General features: G+C 41.9%; 1 protein-coding gene across 1 annotated transcript in view; it reads right to left on the bottom strand.

Annotated features, from left to right (window-relative positions):
• Positions 1-1416: 1416 nt before the first annotated feature.
• Positions 1417-18264, bottom strand: part of gpr107 (G protein-coupled receptor 107) — a 31039-nt gene continuing 14191 nt past the window's right edge. The window contains exons 15-18 of the mRNA XM_071351858.1: positions 18144-18193; positions 17227-17310; positions 16894-17012; positions 1417-2771 (exon numbers count right to left, since the gene is read on the bottom strand). Of these exons, the coding sequence (XP_071207959.1) occupies positions 2681-2771; positions 16894-17012; positions 17227-17310; positions 18144-18193 (344 nt within the window). The 3' untranslated portion in view covers positions 1417-2680. The remainder of the gene's footprint in view (positions 2772-16893; positions 17013-17226; positions 17311-18143; positions 18194-18264) is intronic.

Below are 18264 nucleotides of genomic sequence, written 5' to 3' on the forward strand. Positions count from 1 at the left end.
AGTGCCACCTGTCCTGTCGGTGCTGACTCTTGTCCCTCTCTGTCCACTTCTGCCAAGTCGCCAACTGGCTGAACTGCTCTCCAGCTCATCTAGTCTGACATGAAACACCGATACCCAAGTTACTTTTTCGTATCAGGTTAGGAGAAATTTACACAGCAGGCTAAGATAATTAACATAGCAGGTTAGGAGACTAAAATTAAGTTTAGGAAAATGCTCTCATAACCTGCTATGAAAATCACTTTATATCAAAGTGGCTTGAAGTGAGTATGTCCCCTAGTCTGACATCACGTGATCCTTCGACCCCTTCAATGGGACTCCCTAAAAGCATGCAACATGGCTCTTCTATGGAAAAGGCTATAAGGACACGTTTAACGGCCAACGTAATCTGTGTCCTTATAGTCTCCCCTCACTTCTATACAGCTACGACCAGGAAGTGACCTTTCGTAGCAGGTTAGGAGAACATTTACGCAAACCCTAACTATTTTCTTAACCTTAAACTAATTCTCCTAACCTGCTACAAAAAAATTACTTTCAGTCCTAGCTGTATCGAAGTGGCGTGTTTTCATGGAATCTCCCCTTTCAATGCCATGCAAGGATCGCATGACCCGTTCTCTCATTTCTCGTCTCATTCGAAAAGCAATACCAAAATACAGGCATTTTAATAAATTCAAACATAAGGGACGCCTATATTTTTCTTGATATCAGGCTACTACAGTATCCGCAATGTGTAGGGCTCATGTTAAACAAAGATGCTTTATTCAAAGCAAATTGAGAGAAAAAAAGCCTATTCGTAATTAAATAATTTTGGCAGATGTTTACAAGGCTAGACGACTAGCAATATCCACTAGACTTTTCTATTGTTATCTACTTTGCAATAAAAGTGTTTTTGGTAGGTATATAGGTCCGTTATCTGTCATTTTATCGATGTATAAATACATTTTGTGTATTTATGTTTTTACGGTTCTAACAAATCTGAAAACTGCTTTCAGTGGCACACAACACAGGAGGTTGGTGGAACCTTGAGATAATGGGCTCATGGTAATGGCTAGAGCGGAGGTTGTTGAATTTTTGCGCCGTTCTGGACATTAGTATGAGCCGTTCTCCCCTCAGCAGCCTCCTGTACATGGCGAGAGAGCAGTCCCTCCGAATTGTGGTGCCAGACTAACCAACCTCCCACACATCTCAAGCCTGTCAATGTATTATTGAAAGCATCCATCTGTCTCCTTCAAACGCCACAGGAAAAAAAAACAGTTCCAGAACAAACAAGAAAGGGTGGGCGAGGGCTTTTGTTACATGCCTCTCTTCCAGACCCCCTTTTAAACATGTCCCCATCAAAATTCTAATTGAGCTCTGAAAATGTGATGCATAGCATTTAGGAACAATTAATAAGACAGCTTTAAAAACAAAAGACGTCAATTGAGGATCAAAAAAGCCTTTATGAACAGAGGATAAAGTATTTACATGGTTGTTCATCTCCTTTTGTAATTTAACGATATATGGAGTCTTTAAACAAACACAGCTTATGTGCAACATCAAACATCAGCGAACATAATTATCTATCTCCCATTGCTTTCTGGTCTGGAGGCCAATGTGTTTTGCATTACTGTTATATGAACAAAATATAGACATTATACCAACATCTTGATCAACAAATAATGGCATCATCGGTCAGTATACCCCTCTCCACCACTGAAGATGTGGTCTGCCGCTTTGGCCATACTGACTTTAAATACATACATTTATCAGTCACCTCTGACCATATGGTTGGTATATGGAGAAGTAAAAGTACATCAAGATATTGTATATTCTATATGGCGTCTCAGTTTCTCAAGCAGTTAGACAAGTTTCATTGCTACCAAAAATAAAACTTGACAGGCCAATGGATTTTTCCCTGAAAATGACTTGCTGACAAAACAAATTGCAACCCACAAGCTAGACTCACACGAGGCAGGGAACCTTGACCCAAATGGGCATCTGTAAGCATCTCACAAGCATAAGTCACAGTACCACTCCACTGCAGATGAAGCACCACAAATTAAGGAAGAATAGGGAAAACAGCAGTAATCTGATGCACAACACAAATAACTTAGGTGAATAGAAAAGAGATCTGTCAGTTTATGTGAGATGCTATATTTCATTAAAACTATAACTTAAGTTTTTCCACTTTATGGTTTGCAAGAAGGGATAAATAAATATACAGTGTTTGTTCTTTACCACTGGCTTTTGACATTGTCTCCTCATCAGAATGTATCTGGTTGTGTGTGTGTGTGTGTGTGGCAGATAGCGAGTCACAGGAGATATCATGCTGCATGTACATTAGAAAATAAATAATAACAAAGATAAATAATTACCAAGCACAGCAGCCTCAGTGTATCAATTAAAACAGACAAGGAATTGTGGACTTAGTTACTTGGAGTCCCCACATTTCCTTCACTCAAACATCAAAGGGAATTCTGATTCAGAGGGTCATTTCATTGATATACATTAACATACACATACAGTTAGAACCACCATTGTTAAACCATAGTTGGGGGTTCCCCTGTTAATATTGGGCTGCTACCCACACTCAAGTGAAGTGGGTTAAGAATTCATGTCTGGGCAATGAGTGTCCGTCACCACACTTGTGGCCACATAGTCCAGAGACGCTGTATTTGGCTGAGCTGGGGTACTACATCTCCCATCAGGCCATGCTCTCCCGCTCTTCCGTCGGTCCATTTGCACTCCTCTTCACTTTCTTCACTCCATCCCCCATCGCCGTTGAGGTCGTTATTCTGAGGAGGCAGCAGAAAAAGGCATAGGATTTAGTCCCAAAAATATTTTTTTTATAAATAAAAAATGTAAACCCTGAAAACCTCCAGATGGAACAAGCATCTTGAAACGTTGGTCTAACTTCATTTGGATAGTCCCTCACCCAGGCAGCTCAGGGGCCAGGACCATTGGATTTGGATGAAGTACTATGATAAACTGGCCCCAGACCATTAAATTACCAAATTAACTAGGTTTATTAGCCATCCCTAGCCACCCAACCAGTATAAGAAACAGCTGCATGTTGCAGACAGTTGACATTTAATAAGTTTGTTTAATAAGATAATCAATCACCGTATTCTTATCGTATTCTTTCTCTAATGACTGCCTCGCCTGGTTCACTAACTACTTCTCAAATAGAGTTCAGTGTGTCAAATCGGAGGGCCTGCTGTCTGGAACACTGGCAGTCTGTATGGGGGTGCCACAGGGTTCAATTCTCGGGCCGACTCTTTTCTCTATATATAATCAATGTCGCTCTTGCTGCGGGTGATTCTTTGATCCACCTCTACGCAGACGACACTATTCTATATACATCTGGCCCTTCTTTGGACACTGTGTTAACAAACCTCCAAACGAGCTTCAACACCATACAACACTCCTTCCGTGGCCTCCAACTGCTCTTAATTGCTAGTAAAACGAAATGCAGGCTCTTCAACCGATCGCTGCCCGCCCGACTAGCATCTCTACTCTGGACGGTTCGGACTTAGAATATGTGGACAACTATAAATACCTAGGTGTCTGGCTAGACTGTAAACTCTCCTTCCAGACTCACATTAAGCATCTCCAATCCAAAGTTAAATCTAGAATTAGCTTCCTATTTCGCAACAAAGCCTTCACTCATGCTCCGAAACACCCTCGTAAAACTGACCATCCTATGGATCCTTGACTTCGGCGACGTCATTTACAAAATAGCCTCCAACACTCTACTCAGCAAATTGGATGCAATCTATCACAGTGCCATCCGTTTTGTCACCAAAGCCCCATATACTATCCACCACTGCGACCTGTATGCTCTCGTTGGCTGGTCCTCGCTACATGTTCGTCGCCAAACTCACTGGCTCCAGGTCATCTATAAGTCTTTGCAAGGTAAAGCTCCGCCTTATCTCAGCTCACTGGTCACCATAGCAACACCCACCCGAAGCACGCGCTCCAGCAGGTATATTTCACTGGTCATCCCCAAACACCTCATTTGGCCGCCTTTCCTTCTAGTTCTCTGCTGCCAACGACTGGAACGAATTGCAAAACCCCCCCCCCAAAAAAAAAAACCCACAAAAAACCACTGAAATTGGAGACATATCTCCCTCACGAACTTTAAGCGTCAACTGTCAGAGCAGCTTACCGATCGCTGCAGCTGTACACAGCCCATCTGTAAATAGCCCATCCAACCAACTACCTACCTCATCCCCATATTTGTTTTTCTGCTCTTTTGCACACTAGTATTTCTACTTGCACATCCTCATCTGCACATATCACTCCAGTGTAAATTGCTAAATTGTAATTACTTCGCCACTATTGGCCTATTTATTGCATTACCTCCTTAGCACACACTGTATACAGATTTTTCTATTGTGTTATTGAATGTACGTTTGTTTATCCCATGTGTAACTGTTTTTGTCGCACTGCTTTGCTTTATCTTGGCCAGGTCGCAGTTGTAAATGAGAACGTGTTCTCAACTGGCGTACCTGGTTAAATAAAGGTGAAATATATATATATTTAACCAGGTACGCAAGTTGCGAGATATATATATATATGAAAAAAAACAAACATCTAGGCATCCAAATCAAGGCTTACCTCTAGGTAGAGTTTGACCAAATACCTGCCTCAAGCACACAAAATGGGAGTACCATCTAAAGAACCCGAAGGAATTTTTGAAATATTCAGAATGTTCCACTTTCTTTGAAAGCCTCCTCAGGCTGCTCCACAAACATACAGCCCATGTTTAATTCATACTGTGTGTGGTCCCACTTTGAAAATGTCCCTAACACTTAGTGTATGTATTTAAATGGTATAGTATAAATACAGATTGTATATAGTCCTCCAGTGTGGGATTCTTTATGTACACGAAGGTGTCCAGGTCTGTTTTGATGTAGATCTGTGTGTCGTCAGTCTAACATTAGAAGTGAACACCATTATTTTTAACCCACCCGCTGTGTTCTGGTCGAATTGGACCGATTTACAAGTTCTCTCTGCAAAATGTAGTTCATTTAATCTGATTGTCATAAGGTTCCATGACTTTGTCCACACAGGACATCTGAACATACAAAATACATTTTGATGATTTTCATTACATTTCGGGTGTTTTATTTAACTTTTTTACAGTTGTGTTCCCAGTCAAAAATGACCAGTCATTAGAAGTGAATGGGTGAGACTACAATTAGTGTATAAAATCGAGTTCAGGCACATTCATCAGATGGACACACTTGATCTCCCAGACACCCACATGCATGTGTTTGAGCTCACACACACACACACACCTCACTCCCCTTCTTGGCTTCCATGGCAACCCCCACGGGAACCTTTCCTCAATAGAATCTTTCCCCCCATGGGAACAACACCTGTTGGCATTCTCACAAACAATCGCAACATTGTTTCAATAATATATCCAACTTTTCTTGCAGCTCTGGTATATAAAGCATTTTTAAGGCCTTGTTCACAATTCATTCTGTGGGAGCATAATGACCAAACGATATACTGTATGTGAGGATCTTGATCATATCTTTGATCATGACACTGGTGAGGAGAGTCCTTGTTAAACTTTGACAACAAAGTAGTATGTAATAAATAGCACAATACGTTTCATCTGAGTATTTGTTATAGTCAAAAATAATCCATACATTGTGCTTTTTTTTAAACTCAAAAACGAGTTGTATGAACTCAGGTCAATGAGACCTACAGGCTATAAATAGCAAATAGAAGTTAAAAACTTGTAATGTTCACAATAACTTAAGTTGACAAAAAGATCTAACATTAGGTGATAATATATGTATTATTATGGATTTAGAATCAGCTATAATGGGGCGGTCATTTTGGACCGGAACACAGAATTCATTAACATGAAACAAACACAACAGGAGGGTTAAATCAGGAGGACAAGAGAGCATGTAGATTATTTATAGAATGGGGCTTAAAATAGAGCCTTGAGGGACACCACATGAGATCCCACAGTTAGGCATAACCCATGGCAACATAGTGTATTTTACTCTGATCACATACTTTGGTTGTTTCTCCTATCTTAGTTTAATGCACTTCGATAAGCCACTAGAAAAAACAGTTACAGACTAGGTCATGCATATAACAAAATAGTTGTAGGGAAGTTCCTGACCTCCAGACAGAGAATCAAGGCACATTACCTGGGCCCATATTTATAAAGCCTCTCGGAGGAGTGTTGATCTAGGATCAGTTTTGCCTGTAGATTATGATGAATGGACAGAGGGGACCTTAACCACTCATACTCTGAGAGGCTTTAAGAATACAGGCCTCCATTTCATTTCATGAATAAATATATATTTAAAGTCCTCTTGAGAACGCAAAAGCCATATTTTCTTGACTTGCCTCAGTAAACATGTGTACTGGGACTGACTAGATGTATGATGTATTGAATGTGAGTTAAGAGTTGTGGCTGGAATAATCAATAACGCAAGGCCAAGAAAGACATTTCAAAAGCAACCACCACCACCTCATTATGTTCAATAACAGCTTGGAAGAGAAGACATCTTCGTAAACCCGGCAGCTGAGTCAACTATATACCACACTTCTATTCAGAACATCCACTGAAGCCCCGCCCGTCAGGAATAAACAGGGGGGGAAAAGTGTGTAGAAAATGTGAAGCCCGAGTCTGTGTGTGTGTGTGTATGCTACAGTATGTATTTGAACACAGTTTAGCATGCATGACAACAGGCATTGGATTTGTTTTTTGTGTACAGGTGAGTCTGTATGTTTGTATTATACGCCCCTGAGTTTAAAGTCATTACTGTACGCTTGTGTGTGTCCACTCCCCCTTTAGCTCCTGGTCTGTGGGTCTGGTGCCAGCTCCCCAGGCGAGCGACCCAATTCTGGGCATCCAGGCCGGCGGGAGGAGGGCAGGACGCTAGAAGCCGGACAGGAGAGGGAGGGGGAGAGGTAGGACGGCGCAGCCTAGACCCAGTTAACCAGCTGCACCTGGCACTCCTGCTCCTCGCCCCAAATAGTTGAACCTTTGTCACGCTCCATTGCTGTAGCAGTCTTGCTAGGTGTGCTATTGGCTCATTATTCCACCCAGCCAACTCCTGGCATTCAGGCCCTATTCTCTCATGGACAGATGAACCTAACATAAATGATAGCAGCGACTGTCAACAGACTGTGGGATACGACAACTAACAAGGAACTTTGGTTTAGTACGCAGATCTTTTTGTTGTGAATCATTTTGTTGACAAATCACAATTTCGCAGGTGCTCACATCTTTCGAATTTCGGAAAGGGGAAAGAACATTGGGTCCCTAGACTTGCAGAGTTTCCATTTAAGGGAGGTGCTTAATATATTTTTGAACTTGCTTAAATAATTGAGCATCTGACCAAATTACATACACTTTTTCTTCTGGGTTACCAAGAATATTCAGGCCCTAAATCAAGAATGATCAAATTTCTTCCTAGGAGAGCTACAGTTGTGTGTGCAGGCATTTCTGTGCATTTCTCCTTTGCAAAGATAAACCAAGAAGCTGATTAAATAGCATGATCTTTACACAGATGCACCTTGTGCTGTGGACAATAAAAGGCCACTCTAAAATGTGTAGTTTTGCCTCACAACACAATGCCACAGAAGTCTCAAGTTGAGGAAGCGTGCAATTGGCATGCTGACTGCAGGAATGTCTACCGGAGCTATTGCCAGAGAAATGAATGTTCATTTCGCTACCATAAGCTGCCTCAAACATCGTTTTAGAGAATATGTCAGTACGTCCAACCAGCCTCATTACCACAAACCAGGTGTAACCACATCCGGCTTCTTCTCCTGCGGGATCGTCTGAGACCAGCCTCCCGGACAGCTGATGAAACTGGGTTTGCACAACCGAAGAATTTCTGCACAAACTGTCATAACAGTCTCAGGGAAGCTCATCTGTGTGCTCGTTGTCCTCACCAGTCTTGACCTGACTGCAGTCTGGCGTCATAACTGACTTCAGTGGGCAAATGCTCACCTTCGATGGCCACTGGCATGTTGGAGAAGTGTACTCTTCACGGATTAATCCCGATTTCAACTGTACCGCACAGATGGCGTTGTGTGGGTGAGCGGTTTGCTGATGTCAAAGTTGTGAACAGAATGCCCCACGGTGGCGGTGGGGTTATGGTATGGGCAGGCATAAGATATGGACAACGAACACAATTGCATTTAATCGATGACAATTTGAATGCACAGAGATACCGTGACGAGATCCTGAGGCCCATTGTAGTGCCATTCATCCACCGCCATCACCTGATGTTTTAGCATGATAATGCATGGCCCCATGTCGCAAGGATCTGTACACAATTCCTGAAAATGTCCCAGTTATTCCATGGCCTGCATACTGACCAGACATGTCAACCATTGAGCATATTTGGGATGCTCTGGATCGACAGCATGTTCCAGTTCCTGACAATATCCAGAAACTTTGCACAGCCATTGAAGAGGAGTGGGACAACATTCCACAGGCCACAATCAACAGCTTGATCAACTCTATGCGAAGGAGATGTGTCGCGCTGCATGAGGCAAATGGTGTTGACTACTGACTAGTCCTTCTGATCAACGCACCTACTTTTTGTTTTTGTTTAAGTATCTGTGACCAACAAATGCATATCTGTATTGCCAGTCATGTGAAATCCATAGATTAGAGATGAATACATTTTTTCAATTGACTGATTTCCTTATATGAACTAACTCAGTAAAATCTTTGAAATTGCTGCATGTTGCGTTTATATTTTTGTTCAGCATATATAATTCATAAATACAGCTGGTTCTGGGAAGTGTTTCCAAAATCCTATTTGGCCCCTTTGGGTGAGATACAACAGTCTACACAGAGGGAGGTAGAGAGAGAACAGGGAACAAGGACACATGGTGCCACCAGCTACACTTTGGATATAATGAACAACAAAAAAAGGAGAGAAAACAGGTAGAAGAGCCTGGAGAGAGGTGGAACAAGGGATGAGGACGAGTGCAGCAGGCTCCATTGTGACCTGGATGGAGGGATGAAGAGAGAGAGAGAATTGGAGAGGGAGGGGAGGATGAAAGCTCGGGAGGACATTGATTAAGTATCTCAGGGACGTCGACATACTGACACTCTAAAAACAGATTGAGTAAAAAAAATGATAAAAGCGTCTAAAATAAGAAGACGGTAGACAAGGTGAATGGAAGCAGGTCTGCTGGTGTACTGTATGTAGGTTGGCGCACCAAATATCCATGTTCCTTTTAAAGTGGAACTGACAGCGTTTTAACTACTTTGCAGATATGAAACAAACAGACAATCATAATATACAGTGGGGCAAAAAAGTATTTAGTCAGCCACCAATTGTGCAAGTTCTCCCACTTAAAAAGATGAGAGGCCTGTAATTTTCATCATAGGTACACTTCAACTATGACAGACAAAATGAGAAAAGAAATCCAGAAAATCACATTGTAGGATTTTTTATGAATTTATTTGCAAATTATGGTGGAAAATAAGTATTTGGTCAATAACAAAAGTTTCTCAATACTTTGTTATATACCCTTTGTTGGCAATGACAGAGGTCAAACGTTTTCTGTAAGTCTTCACAAGGTTCACACACACTGTTGCTGGTATTTTGGCCCATTCCTCCATGCAGATCTCCTCTAGAGCAGTGATGTTTTGGGGCTGTTGCTGGGCAACACGGACTTTCAACTCCCTCCAAAGATTTTCTATGGGGTTGAGATCTGGAGACTGGCTAGGCCACTCCAGGACCTTGAAATGCTTCTTACGAAGCCACTCCTTCGTTGCCCGGGCGGTGTGTTTGGGATCATTGTCATGTTGAAAGACCCAGCCACGTTTCATCTTCAATGCCCTTGCTGATGGAAGGAGGTTTTCACTCAAAATCTCACGATACATGGCCCCATTCATTCTGTCCTTTACACGGATCAGTCGTCCTGGTCCCTTTGCAGAAAAACAGCCCCAAAGCATGACGTTTCCACCCCCATGCTTCACAGTAGGTATGGTGTTCTTTGGATGCAACTCAGCATTCTTTGTCCTCCAAACACGACGAGTTGAGTTTTTACCAAAAAGTTATATTTTGGTTTCATCTGACCATATGACATTCTCCCAATCTTCTTCTGGATCATCCAAATGCTCTCTAGCAAACTTCAGACGGGCCTGGCCATGTACTGGCTTAAGCAGGGGGAGACGTCTGGCACTGCAGGATTTGAGTCCCTGGCGGCGTAGTGTGTTACTGATGGTAGGCTTTGTTACTTTGGTCCCAGCTCTCTGCAGGTCATTCACTAGGTCCCCCCGTGTGGTTCTGGGATTTTTGCTCACCGTTCTTGTGATCATTTTGACCCCACGGGGTGAGATCTTGCGTGGAGCCCCAGATCCAGGGAGATTATCAGTGGTCTTGTATGTCTTCCATTTCCTAATAATTGCTCCCACAGTTGATTTCTTCAAACCAAGCTGCTTACCTATTGCAGATTCAGTCTTCCCAGCCTGGTGCAGGTCTACAATTTTGTTTCTGGTGTCCTTTGACAGCTCTTTGGTCTTGGCCATAGTGGAGTTTGGAGTGTGACTGTTTGAGGTTGTGGACAGGTGTCTTTTATACTGATAACAAGTTCAAACAGGTGCCATTAATACAGGTAACGAGTGGAGGACAGAGGAGCCTCTTAAAGAAGAAGTTACAGGTCTGTGAGAGCCAGAAATCTTGCTTGTTTGTTGCAAATAAATTCATAAAAAATCCTACAATGTGACTTTCTGGATTCTTTTCTCTCATTTTGTCTGTCATAGTTGAAGTGTACCTATGATGAAAATTACAGGCCTCTCTCATCTTTTTAAGTGGGAGAACTTGTACAATTGGTGGCTGACTAAATACTTTTTTGCCCCACTGTAAGTCAAAAACATCAAATTCACAGTTTATGCTTCAAAACCAACTTCATAAGAAGTTATAAAAATAGATTATATTTTGATCAAAATTCCATGACGTACAGTAAGGTATTGTTGGCAGAATAGATGATTGCAGTTCAATATAATTCACCAATACATTTCTTGGTAGTCCCAAAAAATATTGTTATCAGGTTGTAAAATCACTGCCGGGATGCAGGTTGTAGGTTGGATGCACCGTTTCAGTTTCAATGACTCAATATTCTGGACAAATACAGATGACTGTAACTAAGGTTGGGAATGTTAATACACTCAAACTAGTAAGGGAAATGATCACAAGTCAGTCATAACGTGGCTAATAGACTAGCGCACGTGACAAACAAGGCCCGTGGACCGAATAGGACACACAAGAGAGTATAAAAATCAGTCAACAGTTGAGTCATCTACTTTATAAAATTACAGCCTGATGCGCTCGCAACTTCAATTGCGCTACTTTCGTGTGTCCCGTTTACAGCATGCAGCAGTGGGAAAAGTGTACAGACATGCCACAGTCCTAGCTAGGCTACTAAAATGCTGACTTGGTTTTTAAAGCTCGACAATTAACCAAAAAACACCATGCAACAGGCATGTAGGCCTATTACAGAAACATTTGAGCAGTAACCTAGGTTGGCTACTCAACTAGCTGCATTTTGAGTGCACCATACAGAAATGCTGAATTCAACCACACCGGTGATCCATGCTGTGCAAAAAATATATACATTTAAATATTACAACAACCTATAGTTCCATTTGTGTTATTAAATACTTTTCGATTAGGGTCACAGCATATTATGCACATTTGGAAGCATATCAGCAGAGGCTGGACAAATATAATTGATTTCATGTTTTAATATGTTAAAATCCTATATACACAGCATCATGTGGACATTATAAAGGGCCATATTTTTACAACAATGACCATGTTTGGGTCACAGTTTAACGTTTTGTTGTAAAAACAAATAGGCTGTCTGTCCCGCAATTTCAGTGTGTTTTTAAAATATTTTTTAATGGTTGAGTTTGACACCCCTGGCTAGCTAAAAAGCCGGAGCCTAACGTTAGCTAGCTAGCTGCTGGGAAGATGTCATGTCATAGGAGGAGTGGGTGAGTGACCGACTTTATCCCCTCATCGTTTTTTATTGGCTACAGATGCTGCAGGTGTTATTTGGTTAGCTAGCAAGAAATGTTAAATCGCTTTGCTAGCTAGCTTGCTATGCTGAACTTGAACGACTTATCCACAGTTAGCATATCTCTTAGTTGTCAATCAAATGTATTTGGCATCGATCAAATAAGCGGGCAGGGAAGTTCCCATTCAGTTGTCAAAACATGGGTTGAGACAAGCATGCATTGGCAGGCAAGCTGCAGAAGGACGAGCAGACTACTAGTCCCCATCATCAGTGCCATTTTGACAGCTAACTAGCTGAAGGTTGAGAGAGTTTATCTAACGTTTGATCTTAGCTCATCTCACTCTGGCTAGCATTAGTTGTTGATCTTGTTGATGTGAATAGGCAGCTAGCCTAACTTGTCATGGTTGTTTGATCAATAGGCTCCCGAGTGGCGCAGCGGTTTACGGCACTGCATCTCAGTGCAAAAGGCGTCACTAGAGTCCCTGATTCGAATTCAGGCTGCATTACATCCGGCCGTGATTGGAAGTCCCATAGGGCAATGCACAATTGGCCCAGCGTTGTCTGGGTTTGGCCGTCATTGTAAATAAGAATTTGTTCTTAAGTGAGTTGCCTATTAAAGGTTAAATTAATTAAATAAATAAATAAATAGGATAGTGATGTTCCCAATTGTAAGACTCCTATGGTATTTCTTACAAGGTATTTACATATTTGCAGAAATCCATTCAGGTAATATTTTGTGGCTTTTGGCGAATGTTTTCTAAAGATTTACAGTCGCGCTGTTGCTTCTGCCTGTAAACAGACAATCCAGTTCAAAGTGAATGATGGCAGGCCTGTGTGGCAAATCGCTTCATTGCATATAGGCCTACTGTAGCTCTGTGGCTATGGCGCACCGGTCTGTGTAGACTCCGGTCCTGAACACAGATTTACTGCAGTGTCTATTAATTGTTCAAACGCACGGCCGCTTTCCCAATATATTGCTTCGAATTTTCATGAATGCCTTACTATACATCCTTCCCAAACATTCTATGAATTTACGAAAAATAACCATATCTAAACGGTCAGTTGTACAACTGAATGCATTCAACTGAAATGTGTCTTCCGCATTTAACCCAACCCCTCTGAATCAGAGAGGTGTGGGGGGCTGCCATAATCGACATCCACGTCTTCGGCGCCCAGGGAACAGTGGGTTAACTGCCTTGCTCAACTATGTTCTCGCTTGTCAGAAAATGTAAAAAATAAAAATGTAATTCTTGCTGGGAGTCTATATGAACAGATTTTAATAAGATTTCATGTTACTAAAATGCTGTCACTTCCACTTTAACTGGGTTCCTCCCATCGGGTGCCACAGGGGCCTTGGTAGAACTTTCTGCGTTGAACAGGTGGCACACCTAGGCTGACAGGGAGAAGGCACACAGCTGTCCTGCGACCAGACCATATTGGGAGGGGTAACACTTAAGAACAACAGGGGGAGGCGATAAAATTGACACAGCTTTTCATGTGGGCCACAACGGCGAGGAAGGATAGAGGAAGTAGAAAAAAGTGAGGTGCCTGGTTTACAGTAAGTGAGGGTTCTATTTTGACACCATCATGCCAACCCATACCGCTGATATTTTTTTGTTCACATTGTCCTTTCCAGCATGAATAGAGCCCCTAATGGTAGATGCATAACCAGGCCAGACCAGTACAACTTGACTCGGCTCAGCAGTGTGAAAAAGCATACAATACTCCTGGACCTGTAGTGACGAATTCGAGACAAAAGCCATAGCCATGTGTGACTCGTTTCAGGAAACCAGGCATATGTCGCGAGTCACTACTTCACAGGTTGAGGCATTTGAAAGTTATTTATTTGATCAATATGCGTTTTTTGGAACATGGAAACTTACATGTGCCTTAAAAACAAACTTGTATGCCATCTGTAAATACTAATAAAATTGTTAAATTATAAGCCTAGTTGGTTTAGCCACAGAAAAAGAAAGGACCTTCCCACTAGCCATGATTGGCTGAGATAATGGATGGGCTGGACATGAGAGATTAGTTCGATTTGGTCTGCCATGTAGCATGCTTCTGTCTATAACAGGAGCTTCTCAGTATGTGTAGGTAATCCCTTCTAAAGCAGCTTTTTTGAAAGATATCATGAAGAACTGCACAAGTGTTGCTAAGGCTCTCCACTTTCTGGAGAACCAAGTTTTGAAATCATTGGAATGCCCGGTGGAAGCAGAGTATGATACCTAACGAGATGGAGAAAATCCAGGCGTTTGATTGCAAATGCGGAGGGAGTCGAAAAGAGAACACAGAAGACTGTTGTATAAAATACCTGTCTGGATTACATTTTCAAACTAAGGGCAACCATGGCATGCGTGACAGAGAGGAATAAGCATTCATCCATGTACAGTGGGGAGAACAAGTATTTGATACACTGCCGATTTTGCAGGTTTTCCTACTTACAAAGCATGTAGAGGTCTGTCATTTTTATCATAGGTACACTTCAACTGTGAGAGACGGAATCTAAAACAAAAATCCAGAAAATAACATTGTATGATTTTTAAATAATTAATTTGCATTTTATTGCATGACATAAGTATTTGATCACCTACCAACCAGTAAGAATTCCGGCTCTCACAGACCTGTTAGTTTTTCTTTAAGAAGCCCTCCTGTTCTCCACTCATTACCTGTATTAACTGCACCTGTTTGAACTCGTTACCTGTATAAAAGACACCTGTCCACACACTCAATCAAACAGATTCCAACCTCTCCACAATGGCCAAGACCAGAGAGCTGTGTAAGGACATCAGGGATAAAATTGTAGACCTGTACAAGGCTGGGATGGGCTACAGGACAATAGCCAAGCAGCTTGGTGAGAAGGCAACAACTGTTGGCACAATTATTAGAAAATGGAAGAAGTTCAAGATGACGGTCAATCACCCTCGGTCTGGGGCTCCATGCAAGATCTCACCTCGTGGGGCATCAATGATCATGAGGAATGTGAGGGATCAGCCCAGAACTACACGGCAGGACCTGGTCAATGACCTGAAGAGAGCTGGGACCACAGTCTCAAAGAAAACCATTAGTAACACACTACGCCGTCATGGATTAAAATCCTGCAGCGCACGCAAGGTCCCCCTGCTTAAGCCAGTGCATGTCCAGGCCCGTCTGAAGTTTGCCAATGACCATCTGGATGATCCAGAGGAGGAATGGGAGAAGGTCATGTGGTCTGATGAGACAAAAATAGAGCTTTTTGGTCTAACTCCACTCGCCGTGTTTGGAGGAAGAAGAAGGATGAGTACAACCCCAAGAATACCATCCCAACCGTGAAGCATGGAGGTGGAAACATCATTCTTTGGGGATGCTTTTCTGCAAAGGGGACAGGACGACTGCATCGTATTGAGGGGAGGATGGATGGGGCCATGTATCGCGAGATCTTGGCCAACAACCTCCTTCCCTCAGTAAGAGCATTGAAGATGGGTCGTGGCTGGGTCTTCCAGCATGACAACGACACGAAGCACACAGCCATGGCAACTAAGGAGTGGCTCCGTAAGAAGCATCTCAAGGTCCTGGAGTGGCCTAGCCAGTCTCCAGACCTGAACCCAATAGAAAATCTTTGGAGGGAGCTGAAAGTCCGTATTGCCCAGCGACAGCCCCGAAACCTGAAGGATCTGGAGAAGATCTGTAGGGAGGAGTGGGCCAAAATCCCTGCTGCAGTGTGTGCAAACCTAGTCAAGAACTACAGGAAACGTATGATCTCTGTAATTGCAAACAAAGGTTTCTGTACCAAATATTAAGTTCTGCTTTTCTGATGTATCAAATACTTATGTCATGCAATAAAATGCAAATTAATTACTTAAAAATCATACAATGTGATTTTCTGGATTTTTGTTTTAGATTCCGTCTCTCACAGTTGAAGTGTACCTATGATAAAAATTACAGACCTCTACATGCTTTGTAAGTAGGAAAACCTGCAAAATCGGCAGTGTATCAAATACTTGTTCTCCCCACTGTATATGGGTAAGAATCTAGCTAGATACATTTTCAGATATTATACGTTTCTAATTTTGTCAGAAAGTCGTCTCCATTGCAAGTTAAAGTGTACAGTTAGCTGGCTAGCCAATGTTAGCTGGCTGGCTCGCTAGCTAACGTTACGTGTATGATCTGTGTAGTAATGTTATTTGCATCTCAGATCCATTTGCATTGCTAGTTAGCTAGCTACCTAACCATTGACCCAAGCTAGTTGGTTAGCTTTAGCTACCTGTAGATTAATGCAGTAACATTATGTGTTGGGATTAAAGTTCACTGTTTAGCTATCTAAACAAATGACTCCACTATGCAAGTAACCATTTCACTCTGCCCTTTACACCTAACAAGCTAAAAAAAACAACAACATTGTTTAGAAAGTAGCTTTTAGTTGCCTGGTTTGGTAGATTGACATATACTAAATTCATGATGTCACTGCGACCCCTGTATACAGACATGTCGATAGAATAAATATAAACCAGCCTTTAATCTTGAAATCTTTGGTTGTACACTACCATACTCCACGTTTAGCACATGGCCTCATGTGAATCCTTAAAGAGATGGGTGGGGATAAAACAAAGAGCTTTCCAGTAGATGTCCCATTCAAGGCCCATTTTCTCAAAAGTGGGGGTTATAAGTTTATCAACTTTCAAAGCAGAATTTTATTTCCATTTCTTCCTCAACTGCAGTGTATGATATACCATTTTCTAGAGTCCCTACTTTTATCCAATGTAAAAAAACACAATTTCAAAGTTTGCTACATAAGACCGAATCGAGGCTGTCGGTCACATTTTGTCTGAGCTTTGACTATAACTTCTGACTATACGTTCCAAGATGCTGATTTGTGCTTGATAATGATTTGGTGCTAGTCAGACTCACACTTCCTCCATCTCCACATCGTCCTCCACAGAGAGCAGCAGGTAGGGGTTGTAAGAGGCCGGGCGGAACTTATGGCCCGTCAGGAAGAAGAATGCCAGCGTGGCCAGCTCATCCAATAGCTGAAGACAAGGAGAGAGATCAAGAAAGAGACATGGGTAGAAAGAAAAATTGTGTCAGTACATTGTAAAAAAAATAAAAGCCTTTCAAAATGGATCAAAAATGCTTTCTTTCAATCAAAACTGGTTTTACATACTGTTAAATACTTTAACTTGGACTACTGTGTATATATATAGTATTATTTTACCGTTAAACAAAACATAGGTGGACACCCACCTGGTACAGCCACTTCCACTGAAAGGGAACAATGAACTTGATGAGAATTGCGATTATACGGGTGAAATAAATATAGCATACAATCTGAAGGAGAGAGAGAAATACAGACATTAGATAAATGCTAAACAATTTTCTGAACACAGATATAAACAAGAAACCGGAGCATCCTTCTTTTCAGTCACACTTTTTAGAGAGCGAGAGAGACAGGCAAATGGGGAAACAGAAAGAAAAACACATTTACAAGGCATAATCAGGAAGATTGGCATTGGCTGACAATATGAACGCCGATACTACAGAGAGAGAAGGGGGAGAAAGCGAGAAAACTAAAGCGCAACCCATTTGGTCTGCAGAGTGGACATTACAATAAGAGATGAACATTTTAAACACCAACAAGACAGATAAAGAAATAAAAAACAGAATGTCAGAGAGCGAGACACCTCAACAGCTGTAATATCTTTATGGAGGGGTTTCATACGTGGCTATTCACGATTCAATTAATACAAAGAGGGAGATGTAATTACTCCACCGAAGTGGAATGAATGAAAGATGAAGTAAGACACGTGCACACATATACTGTACAGACTCCCTAAAAACACGCCACTTCAATACAGCTACCACTTTTCCTAGCAGGTCAGGATAATTAACGTAGCGGGATTATAGCGAAAATGCTCTCCAAACCTGCTACGAAAAGACACTTGTGTTGAAGTGGAGTGTTTTTAGGGAGTTCCGTACAGACAGACGTAGACACAATGCTTGGTTTGTTTCCATTTAAAAAGGCGTGCATGTGGCTGTGTGTATGCATTGGTGTGTGCAAGCAAGTGTGTGTGTGTGGCCTATCGTCACACCTGCAGTGTGTATTGATGGAGCTGTGTGTGAGGAGAGAGAGTGTCTGAAGAGCATGAAAAGAGGAACCTTACCATCACATAGTAGTGCCTGAAGAGCTTCAACTGGGCAAGGTTGATGGCAGCTGCAAAAAAATGACATTCATTAGTAAGATAGCAAAGACCTGTGAGAGCTTTTTAGTAACACACATCTGTC

This window comes from Salvelinus alpinus, chromosome 18 (assembly GCF_045679555.1).
Source record: "Salvelinus alpinus chromosome 18, SLU_Salpinus.1, whole genome shotgun sequence".
NCBI classification, from domain to species: Eukaryota; Metazoa; Chordata; class Actinopteri; order Salmoniformes; family Salmonidae; genus Salvelinus; species Salvelinus alpinus.